This window comes from Dermochelys coriacea, chromosome 1 (assembly GCF_009764565.3).
Source record: "Dermochelys coriacea isolate rDerCor1 chromosome 1, rDerCor1.pri.v4, whole genome shotgun sequence".
NCBI classification, from domain to species: domain Eukaryota; kingdom Metazoa; phylum Chordata; order Testudines; family Dermochelyidae; genus Dermochelys; species Dermochelys coriacea.
In genome coordinates, this window is record NC_050068.2 from 270597310 (window position 1) to 270610141 (window position 12832).

The window sequence follows — 12832 nt, forward strand, 5'->3', positions numbered from 1 at the left end:
TGGCTAGAGGATAGTGGGGAACCCTGATGCTTTAAGCTATGGCGCTTCCCATATTCAGGGTCTTTGGCACAGGCCTCTCTGACCTCTCAAGTAAGTTAGAGCAGTTTCAGGGATGCTTTATTTACACCCTGAATACCTGGACCCCCTATGAGCCCTGGTAAGAAGAGAATAATTACGGAGCAGTAGATGCTGGCTATACCCACATCATGCCAACAACCAATGTCCTACACCTGGAAGTGGGAGCAGAGCTAGTGTAAAGTCCTTATGCCAGCTCTAAACTGGCTGGGAAGGTCCTCTTCAGAGGGAACAGTCTCAGTGACTCATTTATACCCCATTGAGATCCCTTTATGTTGCCAAAGCAGCACAGAAGGACATTCACAAAACTGAGTAAGAAGCCCCATTAGAAATTAGGATTTCTCCAAGTTTCATTTTACTGCTGACAAATAAGAAAGGAGGGTGCAAGTTCAGCAGGGAAAAGGAGCTCACATTAAAGGCATGTAGGTACTTAATTTAAATTATCTCTTATTAAAAACTAGAAATCATCAAACAGAAAGATGCTTAAAGTTTCATTGCAAAATAATGCTTTTCCTGGGCTAAATGGCACTGGCTTCCTCACTGAACACAGAATCAAATTAAAAAATTTAGTGCTGATATTCAGAGCTCTGAACAGTGCTGGCCCAAGCTACTTGGGCGACTGCTTTTCTACATGACCCATGGTTGCCCACAACACCTGAGTTTCTCTGGAACAATGAAACTATGGTCTCGTGAATGTGGGAGAGACAGCAGCCAGCCTCATGTCTAGATTACTCACTTCTGCATCAGAACACCGCAGCTAACTTCCCCACTTTGCACATGCAAAACTCATTTCTTCAACTCAGCTGAATGAGAGACTCCCAGCAACAACAGGGAGGAAAAGAGGAAAGAAAGAGAGCGATATTTTTAAACTCTTTGTAAGGCGCTCAGCTACCACACTGATAAGTGCAGTATAAATACCTAGAGAGATACACAAAGAGAGGGAGCTTGCTGTCTGAGCTGCAGGACTTGGGAGATATTTAGCCACATCTTTAGCTGGTGTACGTCAGCACATGGTCACTGACTTCGACGAAGCTACACCAGTTTACACCAATTGGTGATCTTACCCACTCTGGTTTGGTGCTGAGGGAAGTGTCCTGGGTAAAAGGCTTTTGCTGCATCTTGGAAGGTATAGACAGCATTGCCCCATTATAGGGTCTGCTGGTTCATGGGCTGTAAAGAAGCATAGTCCCCTACCTCAGCCCACTAGATACAGACCTCTCAGGGCAGCACTGGCCATCCTGCCTCTACCCTTGAAGCCCAGCCAAATTATGGCTGTGCCCGGTGTGGATCGGCAATGGGTAGAGGGTTTCTTGTGGCCTTTCCCCCTTTCTAATGCTCCTATGCAGGTCCAGCCACTGTTTGACCCTAAAGTTCTAAAACCAAAATAAAAATTCCAAACTTCAGGATAAAAGAAAAAGCAGGATTTCAGCTGCAGTTTCAAAACCCATTTAATGTTTCAATCGAGTCTAAACAATATCTGTCTTTCCATTGCTTTTTAATGCTTCAACAGCTTTGTCCATCACTGTGTCTCTAAGATAAGGCATGTGGGAGAAAACAATCTTTCAACAATTCCAACCGTTTACCAACTCCACATTAATGCACTTTGAAATGAGGCATCGAGGAGTTTGCTCTGTTCTCTCTGCAGTGCTAACACTCTATGCACACATCAACTCCAAAATATTAATGTTCAGAAGTGCACATACTACAGGCCCATTTTTCTGTTTGAAAAACAAAAGCGATCTTATTATTCCGTTCAAAAACTTCACCATCCAGCCTAGCAACTGGATTGAGAGGTAACTCATTTTGATGTATAATGAATTAGGCAGACATATCCAGAGAAGTAGAGATAAGAATCCTATATTCCCCCTTAGCATCTATTTATAGCAGCCATGCTATCTTGCAGAAAATGAGAAACCAAATAGGTAGCAACTTTCTATGTACCTATTATCCATCAATCAAACCCCTCTTCAATACCTACTTTTCTTCTGACACATACAGTAAATCAGCAAACCACTGATGGCTAAGCTGAGTAGCACCAACTGATTCTGTTTATTTAATGTTATCAAACATTTAAGATTGTTTGGAACCATCAAAAAAGTGAGAATGGTCTTGTGGTTAAGGCACTTAGGACACTGGAGATCTGAGTTCAGTTTCTGTTCTGCCACAGAATCCTCGTGCGACTTTGCACAAGTCACTTACTCTCTCTTTGCCTCATTCTCCATTTGTAAAGTAGGGCTGGTAATACTTCCTTCCCACCCTTTGTCTATGTACTTTGTACGGTGTTTGAGGGAAGTACTATATCTTTCTATGTATATGTACAACACCTAGCAGAGGGGAGCCCGAATCCTGCTTTGTGCCACTAAGTGCTATTTAATATAAATACAAATAATGAAAAACAAGCCTGTGCAATAATTATATAACCAATTAATTCTCTTATAATTACCCTTGCCTTCCTTCCAACCTTCCCTCCTTTAATCTGAGCTTTTCCTCGATCAATTTGTGCTTCATTTACATCTATCTAAAAATGTTAGCTAACCTCTGACATCTGTGTAGTAGCGTTCATTTGGGAAGCAGCAGTGGCTGGCACATTCCCTTGTTTGTCAATCAGATGACAATCATCCTGAAAAATTCAAAACATTCTGTCACATCTACACATGAATAGTAAACATACATTTGCTCAAATAATAAAAAACGTACCACAGAAAATGTTAAGTTCTATACATCCCAAAGAATTTTACCTGAACTTGCCCAGAATCATCAGGCTTGCAGGCAACAAAAGGAGCGATATGCTTTATTCTACACAAGGCACAAACATCAGTGCTGATACATCTTGAGCAACTGACAATACATAAAACAGATAGCTTGTATCAAATATAGGGATTAAGCAAATACATTAAGAAATACATTTGTGAACATGAAATTTCAAGTTATGCAAAAAGTACAAACCTAGCAGAACAACACTGTAAATCTTTAAACTATATTAAAATTAGCAAAACACTTATCCGTATTATAATCTCCAGTAGTCCAGTGTTCTCCCACCAAGGAGAAAGAAGAGAGGCTCCCTGCAACTCTTCCCTATCTCAGTGTTTATTACAGTCAGAAAAGGAAAAGTGTTGATTGGGAGTATAGGAACACAGGACATAGAACTGGAAGGGACCTCCTTGGATCATTAAATCCAGTCCCCTGCTATCGCAGGCAATCCTGTCATAAATATAATCTTGTTCATAATCTACCCACATCCTGTGTGAGTAACTCCACTGCTCTCAGTAAGAGTTCTCAGTGCAAAATAAGCCCAGAATATGGTGCTAAAGAATGGATGTGTAGATATAACTGCTCCTCAGGTTTCAATATTACTATTATTTCATTAGGTGTTACTTTCTGCTGTTAACATCACAATATATGACATCCCCTGCTTTAATAGGAGCAAACACCTTAAGACAGAGGTGGGCAAACTGCAGCCTGCGGGCCACATCCGACCCGGGGGACCGTCCTGCCTGGCCCTTGAGCTCCAGGCCAGGGAAGCTAACCTCTCCCCTGTTGTCCCCCCTCCCCCGCAGCCTCAGCTCGCTGCACCACCAACGCTGTGGCCTGCCACTCCTGCAGGGCAGCGCAGCGGTGTGGCTGGCTCCAGCCGGGCCACGTGGCTGCAAGCTTCTGCTCCTCTGAGCAGCATGGTAAGGGAGTGGGGAGCCGGGGGTTGGATAAGGAGCAGGAGGTCCCAGGGGGCAGTCAGGGGACAGGGAGCAGTTGGATGGGGCGGAAGTTTGGGGGGGTCAGGGGACAGGGAATCAGAGGGGTTGAATGGGGGAGGGTCCTGGGGGGCGGTTGGGGCAGGGGTGTGGATAGGGATGGGGGCAGTCAGGGAGCACAGGGGATTGGATAGGGGGTCGGATCCCAGGAGGGGGCGGTCAGGGGACAAGGAGCAGGGTGGTGGTGGATGGATTGGGGGTTCTGAGGGGGGCAGTCGGGAGTGGGAAGTGAAAGGGGACAGATAGGGGGCAGGGGCCAGGCTGTTTGGGGAGGCACAGCCTTCCCTACCCATCCATCCATAGTTTCACAACCCTGATGTGGCCCTCGGGCCAAAAAGTTTGCCCACTCCTGCCTTCAGATGAACTTCACACACTTTTCTGGGTCTTCTGTATCCATTCATCCAGGTTAGACCATGGGAGGGTACAGCATGGTCCTCACCCCTTACACAGGTAAAATGTCCGCTGATTTCCAGGTTACAGCTTTTATTATTTCAGTGGGAGCTAGCATTGTTATAACAACTCTCCTGTAGCTGCCAGGGGCTTATAAGAAATCTCTCTTTTTATCATTTGTTTTTAAAACAGACACCACATGAAAGCAGCTTTATAAAGCCACAAAAAAGAAGAGAGGATATAGGCCAGGAAAAACGATTTCTCGGCCTCTGGTGAAGTGCATCCCCCTTTTTAAATACTTTTAAAAAATAACATGGACACATCTCAGATACATAGCCCTTAGTGATCATATTTAGAAAACAAACTCTTACCTTTTCAATTGAAATGTTTCTGACAAATTCCAAGAATCAGAGAGGAGTGTCACTTCTACAGCTGAAATATCTGAAAAACAGTTATCTGTATTAGATATACATTGGTTACCCTGCTACAAGAAATAGCTGAATATTCATTGACTTAATCTTAGCAGCCAACGTACATCAAGTTGCATCCTGGTTGGTATGTTTGTTCTCTCTCTCTCCCCTCACATACACACTTTTGCTTTATATAACAACAACAACAACAACATTTTGTCTTTCTACAGCACCTTTCATCCAAAATTCTCAAAACACTTTACACACTTTCATGATTTAAGCTTGGCATCACCCCTGTGAGGTAGGAAAGTAATATTATCTTCATGCTAACAGATGAGGAAACTCCCCCACAGAGAAATTAAGTGACTTCTCCAAGATTACACAGCATGTCTGTGGCAAAACCAGAATTTCCCAACTTCCAGGCTTGTGCTTTAACCACTAGACAGGTGCTTCTCTTCACAAACAATACTTCCTTCTCCTTCTGTCTCAAACCCTTCTATAGATTGTGCTATCTACATAGTAGCAATTTTTATCCTGTTTAAATATTTTATGACTACATGAGTTGATTTGCTATTATTTCAGCCAGTAGTTATTATACCAATAATTCATTGGCAGCTATGGAATGAAAGAATATCTTCCTCTCTCATAAGCTGAACACCACACTCAAAAGCATAGCCAGACATTTGCCACCTAAGCTGTAATGTGTGCTTTGCAACGGTCCCTTATATTTTTGTGAGTGTGTGTGCGTGCCTGCGTGCACATGCATGAAGAATAAATAACTGCCCGAGCTCAAGTTACACCTCCCCACCTATGTGTGTTAGCTGGTCAGGGTCCAACCCTGGGATGAACACTGACTTTGGGACTACTCATAGGCTTAAGTACTTTGTCACAATGGGGCCAGAACGCCAGATTTTTTAAGGTATTTTAGTTGTTTAAAGATGCAGATAGGCACCTAGCAGGATTTGAAAATTCACACTAAGGCATATTGGCATCTTTAGGCACTTAAAAACCTTTAAAAATTTGGTCCACAGCACATAAAGTTAACAACGCGCCAAAGTCACTGCATGATCAGAGACTTAATTGGTTATAATTCACCATTTATTGATAAGTGCTTGAATGGAGGGAGGAGAGAGAGAATGAGCAAAGGAAAGATATTCTGCTGCTTCTGGTGGAGTTTATGCCGTCTTTAAATACTAAAAACAAATTACTTTTATCCCTGGCTGATCAACTTGTTAGTGGAAAAACAGCTGTTGATTTCAGTATGAGCTGGACTGAGCCCAAGAAGAATGCATCAGATTGCACTGAGCAGTAGCTGTTTTCAAAGCATTTTCCCTGGTGAGATGATCACAGGAGTCTTGCAAAGGCCCTTTCTCAAAGGATGAAGGCAACTTAATATCAGATAGCATGTACTTTTCAACATACTTGCCACACCCATGGTTCTATTAGTTACTGATTTGTAGCAGTACTCATAACTGTAGTAAAATGATAGTAGCACCTGGAAGCTCTAGTTGAGTTCAGGACCCCATTTGTGCTATGCATTATACAAACACAAAGTAAGCAACAGACCCTCCCCGCATAAAAAAAGAAGGGGGAAGTGACAAATTCTACAACTGTGCTTACGTAGCTCATGGGAGTGGGTCAATAATAGGCATATAGAAGTTCCTAATGTATTTATGACATTACTTGCATTTTTAAAAGTCCATTAATATGTATTTACAACAGACAGCTTAATGCCCTGGAGTCATCCTCTATTTTCCTAGCTGTCACACACTTATGACAAAAGCTTTTTCCTTTTGTTTTTAACAATCAATATTATAAAAAGATGTCGACACACCCAGAAATACATTTAAGTAACAGTTAGGGCTGTGAAGCCTGTGACTCCAGTGGGAGTTTTGCCTGAGCAATGACTGTAGGATGAGATTTTAAGACTCCGACACTGCAAGGAGCTCCTAGTGGGAACAAGATTCCATCTGTGCAGAGCTCTTTGCGTGTTTGGGGTCTAAAATAAAATCAAGAATGTTCATAAATTAAAGCTGATGTTTCATTTATCCCTTTATATGGGAGTATTAAAAGAGGATCAGATCTATGCATACTGTTACGTATCTTTTGGGCTACAATACCTAGGAAAAGAGAAAAGGTTAATACTAAAGAGTTTTAGCTTCTACTTTAAATTTCCTTAACCCACTGTTTTTTGTCAAACTCTCAGTACTATTTAAAGATGTTTTATTTTTGTGTTCACTAATATAATTGCATCCTTGCCTTTCATTTGTTTTAGAGCTTTCTTTTCTGCTTTGGCACCAGCAGTTTCCATATGCATCCACACAGATCCATGAAGCAATGCATAGGGAAAAAAAATTATGTTACTAATTGAACAGAAACTGGTGTCATGGATTACCTTCTGAGCTACTTTGGGACTGAATCCTGAATTCCAGAAAGTTAATTCCAAACTTATAATAATTCACAATCTGATTCTAACACTTACACTCATCCAGTCAGGAAACATACCACATGACCTAACAGTCCAATCAGAATTATTCAGATTTCTAATACTCACAACTAACTGCTCATGAACAAAGTCATGGACTAAGAATTACTGCAGAATGATGCAGTGAATAACTCTGAATAATGAATGAAATCAAGAATAGATTTGTTCACAGTCAGTTCACTGTCTTTTTGCAGGCAATTCACAAACATAAAGAAGCAAAATTTATCATATAAATTATTCTTTACGATTATCACTCAGCCAGTCACCACTGAATCCTAAGTTTTTCTGTTATCTACAGTTGATAAACAATATATTGTAAAAACACTGTTCACTGATGTTAAACTATAATTCAGATATACATACCCAATTTTTTCTCTCATTTCACACTGGCACAACAGTATTAAAAGCCAAATTCTCGTCTCCCACGTGAGAACAGAATTTCACTCTTAACCACTAATTCACATTAGTTTTCAACGTCTCTTGCCAGTAGTCTCCAAACAAAGCTATTTTCCAAGAAAAAGTTAAGCAACTGTATGAGAAGATATTAAATGCCATATTTGACAACATAAACAAAATCAACCCTGCCCCTCAGTTTAATTCAGAGTGAGGTCAATAGGCATTTCACCATGTCATTGAGGATAGAATTGAGCCCAAAGTAGGTATAACATTATAATCATGAATGTATGTGTGACAGCTGCTATCTTAGACAACACAGCAGGGGCTGGACCAAGCACTTCCAGAGCTAAAAGGCGTACAGGTTGAGCTAAAGAGACAAAGCTTCCCAGATGGCGGTTGAAAGAACTCAAATTCTCCGCAGATTGGCTCAGAAGGGGACCTCTAATATGCTCAGTAGAGGTTTCAGGATAGTAGCCGTGTTAGTCTGTATTTGCAAAAAGAAAAGGAGGACTTGTGGCACCTTGGAGACTAACAAATTTATTTGAGCATAAGCTTTCGTGAGCTACAGCTCACGTCATCGGATGCATGTTCAGTAGAGGGTTCATATAAACAAAACTTGAATGAACAAGCACACTCTAATATGTTCAAATCACTTGCCAAAATAAGAATCAAGTGTTTTTCAAATGAAAAATCTCAATACAAAACATGATCTACATCAGTGGTCACCAACCGGTCAATCACAATCGACTGGTTGACCCTGGAGCCTCTGCCAGTTGATAACGACCTCCAGCAGCTAAAAGCCAACGGTGCAGCAGGGCTCAAGCAGGCAGCCTGCCTTCCCTGCCCCATGCCACTCCCGGAAGCGGCTGGCTGCTAGCACATCTCTGTGGCCCCATGGTGTGTGTGTGAGTGAGGCGGCTCCATGTGCTGCCCCCGCCCGCAGCACTGTCCCTGCCCTGCGGGGGCAGCGCTTACAGACGCAGGCAGTGCATAGAGACCCGCTCCCATCCCTCCAGGAGCCGCAGAGATATGACAACAGCCAGCTGCTTCTGGGAGCAGTGTGGGGCCAAGGCAGGCAGGCAGCCGACTGGGAGCTGTCTGTGGTAAGCATCTCCTGGCTGGAGCCTGCACTTCGCACCCCCTCCTGCACCCCTAACCCCTGCCCCAGCCCTCTCCTGCACCCAAATTCCCTCCCAGACCCTGCACCCCTCACCCCCTCCTGCACCCCAATCCCCTCCCCCAGGCTGGAGCCCCCTCCTGTACCCAAACTCCCTCCCAGAGCCTGCACCCTCACCCCCTCCTGCACCCCAACACTCCGCCCCAGCCTGGACCCCCACAGTTAAGAATGTTACACGGATTTGTGACAATCCCTGAAGGATTTTGAATCTATAAACCACAAATGACACTAACAAAAAGTAAAACTCATGAAATGTCCAGTGGATTCTATGAGATTAGGTACAGTGTGACCATATGACCCCTGCACCCAAACTCCCTCCCAGAGTTTGCACCCCTCACTCCTGCACCTCAACCCCCTGCCCCAGGTTCAGCTTGGAGCCCACTCCCACACTCTGAACCCCTTGGCCCCAGCCCAGAGCCTGCACCCCCTCCCGCACCCCAACCCCCTGCCCCAGCCTGGTGAAAGTGAGTGAGGTGGGGGAGAGCAGGAAACGGAGGATGGGGGGAATGGAGTGAGCAGGGCAGGGCCTCAGAGAAGGAGGAGGGCAGATCCTGGGTTGATCTTAAATTCAAAAAGTGATCTTGTGAGTAAAAAGGTTGGAGACCACTGATCTACATCTTATGCTCACTGGGCATGTATTCACTGTTGGTTTTAATCAGTTATAAAAGGATAATGAATAAGTATTTAATATGTGGATGCTAAATAAACATACCCCTATCGATTAGTGCTGCATTATTTAGATTGCAGGAGCAGTTCATGATTTGTGGCTCTTCCTTTTTACAAAGTACTTGGTTGGTTTTTGTATCTTTGACAATACAAACAAAATGTCTTTTGGAGAGCGCTGAAACATCTCCAACTGCAGTCACAACAATCTAAAAAAAAAAAAAAGTAAAAATACAATTGATTACTTGCAATATTTATTAAATTGCCTTCCTGTCTTCACACAAGTTCAAACTATATGAAGTGCAGAGAAAAACTACCATGTAGTTTTGAAGTTTTGAAACTATATGAAGTGCAGAGAAAAACTACCATGTCAGAGGCAGACAGATTCACCAGAGGTCTGTCAAAGGGAATTCCAAGCAGGGAAGTATACAAAAAAGATGTTGATGAGAGCTACTGCACTACTGACTTGTTAAAATCAGAGGTGTGTGAGTAGGGAGAAAAATTATTTTTGAATATTTTGACAACTGTTTAATTGAATTTTGCTTTGACAGTGTTATGCTCCTTTATATTCCCCTTTCACAAATACAGGAACTCCTCACTTAAAGTCATCCCAGTTAACGTTGTTACATTGCTGATCAATTAGGGAACATGCTCGTTTAAAGTTGTGCAGTTCTCCCTTCTAACGTCCTTTGGCAGCTGCCTTCTTTGTCCACTGCTTGCAGGAAGCGCAGCCCGGTGGAGCTAACTGGTGGGGGCTTGGAACTAGGGTGGACCCGCAGCCCCCTTGCAGCTCCCTGCTCCCCTAAGTTCCCTGTGTGACAGCCGCCCAGCAGGCTGTCAATTGCCAGCAGTTCAGCTGTCCCTCCCCCCACTGCCATGTGATGCTTCTGCCCTCTGCCTTGGAGCTGCTCTCCAGAGCCTCCTGCTTGCTGTGCAGGGCGGAGGGGAAGAGGGGGGCTAATAACATAACTACAACATTGAGTGAGGAGTTCCTGTATTTGTGCAGGTCTGTATAAATGTTCATGGAAAGTTAACTTTTGGGTCTATATCCAAAATTCATTTAATTACAACATAAAATCTGTTTTGTACTAAATTGGTTGCAAGTAATTTATAAATGTTAGCTCATGCAATCAAGAAAAAATGAATATCATACAAATTGGGTGGCCAACCAGACAGCTCAAAAAGTGAATACTCAAAGCAATACTTGTGGGGAACAGATAATGAGCGAATCCATAAACCAAAATTTGTTTGCAAGAAACTTCCAAACAATCTCAGACAGCGAGCAATTTAGTACAAAATGCAGTCTGTTCATGGACAATTCTCCAAAGGACAAAGGGGCTGTGTTTGCCCAACATATTAATCATTATGAATTGTTTACCCCACTCAAGTCAAGAATAATTGATCAGGTGATAGTGGTGGTGCTGATTGCAGGTGGGACACTTGTAGTGGTGGCAGGAGCAGTAAGAGCAACACTTGCATCAGAATAAGCTATAAACAGCTTTAGGTCTCATGGTGTTTAGCACAAACATATTTCAATCTTTTTCTTATTGCCAGAAATATGTCACAAAATGGAGGGAATACAGAAAAGAGAAGCAAAAACAGTCATGCTGCTGGAGTGACTGATGTATGAGGAGAGATTAACGGAGGTAAAGATGAATAGGCTGGCAAAGAATCAACTAAGCTGGGGGACATGATACCAGCCTACAATGATTTAAAGGATGCGATCAACGAGGAGATAGAAGAATTATTTAAGAGAGTACAGAGGATATATCAATATAAAGGGATGAAATTAAGACTACTGAGACTGAACACCAGAAAAAAAAAATCTCAAAGTGAGATCTCCTACAGAAGGAACAAAAGCTGCATCGGTATGCTTATATAAAACTGGACTCCACAGTACATATTCTTTTTTTTTTTTTGGTGTTAACAGGAGGACCCTTTTTGAACTCCTATAGAATTTTAAAAAACATTCTGTAGTGCATAGAGCACTGGGCTGGGACTCAGGAGACTTAGACTCTATTCCCAGTTTGAGCATTGGCCTGCTGGTGACCTTGGGCAAGTCACGTCACCTCCCAGTGCCTCAGTTTCCCCGCATGGGGATATCAATGCTTATCTCTTTTGTAAAGCATTCAGATCTACTGACAAAAAGCACTGTGTAAGAGCTAGCTATTAATATTATTATATATCAATGTTCATAACATTCTGTAGCTTGTTTAGAGCAATTTCCATAGAATCTTACTGATTTCATCCCTATTAAGTTCTCTGTGGGCTTCCATCTGTACATATATTTCATTTCTCATTCCTAGGATCCTATGATTTTTTTCTCTATTCATTTTTATCTCAATGCTTTTGCAAACACTAGTGTCATGGTCTCAAAGATTATATTTGTGTTTGTGTGCATATGCTGCCTTGTTGTCTGACTTATAAAACCTGGAACCCAGTTAGTGCATTTCATAGATACTCTCTGGACAACATAAGTGATAAAGTCACAATATAACTAAATCACTCCCTTGGTCAGCATAATGAAGTCCTGAGTCAGCACAATAAAGCAAGGCCTTATGACCCATCTTGTGGCTGAGAAGCAAAGAGGTATAAGGGGAGCATCTATCATATCTATAAATTCACCCAGTTAGAGTCTCCACTATATTTGACAGTTTTTGAGATGGACAGGTGCTGGTTTATGGACTGTAGTGACCAAAAGAGGAAAGTTACTATAAGTGATGCAATAGCACATTTAAAATGACAAACAAATACACATACAACTGTTTTTACATACCTTTTTTCTACCAATGAGAAGTATCTGGATTGTAAGGCATTTACCAGCTTCATGTGAAATGTTAACCCAGTCCCTTGAGTTATTTGAATGTGAACAATTTCCTTTTAAAGTGCACCTAAAAAAAAAACCACACATACACACACAAAATTTCACTAGTCAATACTTCTTTATACAAGCTTCAGTACCAGATGCAGTGCTTTAATTTATTCAGTATCTTATTGAATTTTAACAGGAACCCACCCAGCTGCTACCATAAAAAGCTATAGGAAAACAGTCAGACAAATCTTCTAGTCATATTTAGCATTTCAAAATAAATACACAGCACAGTCATTTCTGCATTTAGGCCCTGATTCAGCAAAGTATTCTGAAGTCAATGGGATTTTATTTAGAAATGCACTTACACATCCGAGTTAAGACGGTCTTAGGGGGCCTGGAGTCTGGTCCTGGCTAAGAACATAAGAATGGCCATACTGGGTCAGGCCAAAGGTCCATCCAGCCCAGTATCCTATCTACCGACAGTGGTCAATGCCAGGTGCCCCAGAGGGAGTGAACCTAACAGGTAATGGTCTAGTGATCTCTCTCCTGCCATCTATCTCCACCCTCTGACAAACAGAGGCTAGGGACACCACTCCTTACCCATCCTGGCTAACTCTTCCCACTGACTCTAATGGGCTTTGGATCAGAACCCTGTCTCTGACAAGATATAGCAAA

At 42.4% G+C, this 12832-nt stretch overlaps 1 protein-coding gene across 1 annotated transcript in view; it reads right to left on the reverse strand.

Moving 5' to 3' along the window:
• Positions 1–12832, reverse strand: part of PLXNC1 (plexin C1) — a 99657-nt gene that overhangs the window by 61110 nt on the left and 25715 nt on the right. The window contains exons 5-9 of the mRNA XM_038403703.2: positions 12122–12236; positions 9395–9554; positions 4586–4655; positions 2814–2913; positions 2612–2695 (exon numbers count right to left, since the gene is read on the reverse strand). Coding sequence (XP_038259631.1) covers positions 2612–2695; positions 2814–2913; positions 4586–4655; positions 9395–9554; positions 12122–12236 — 529 coding nt within the window. The remainder of the gene's footprint in view (positions 1–2611; positions 2696–2813; positions 2914–4585; positions 4656–9394; positions 9555–12121; positions 12237–12832) is intronic.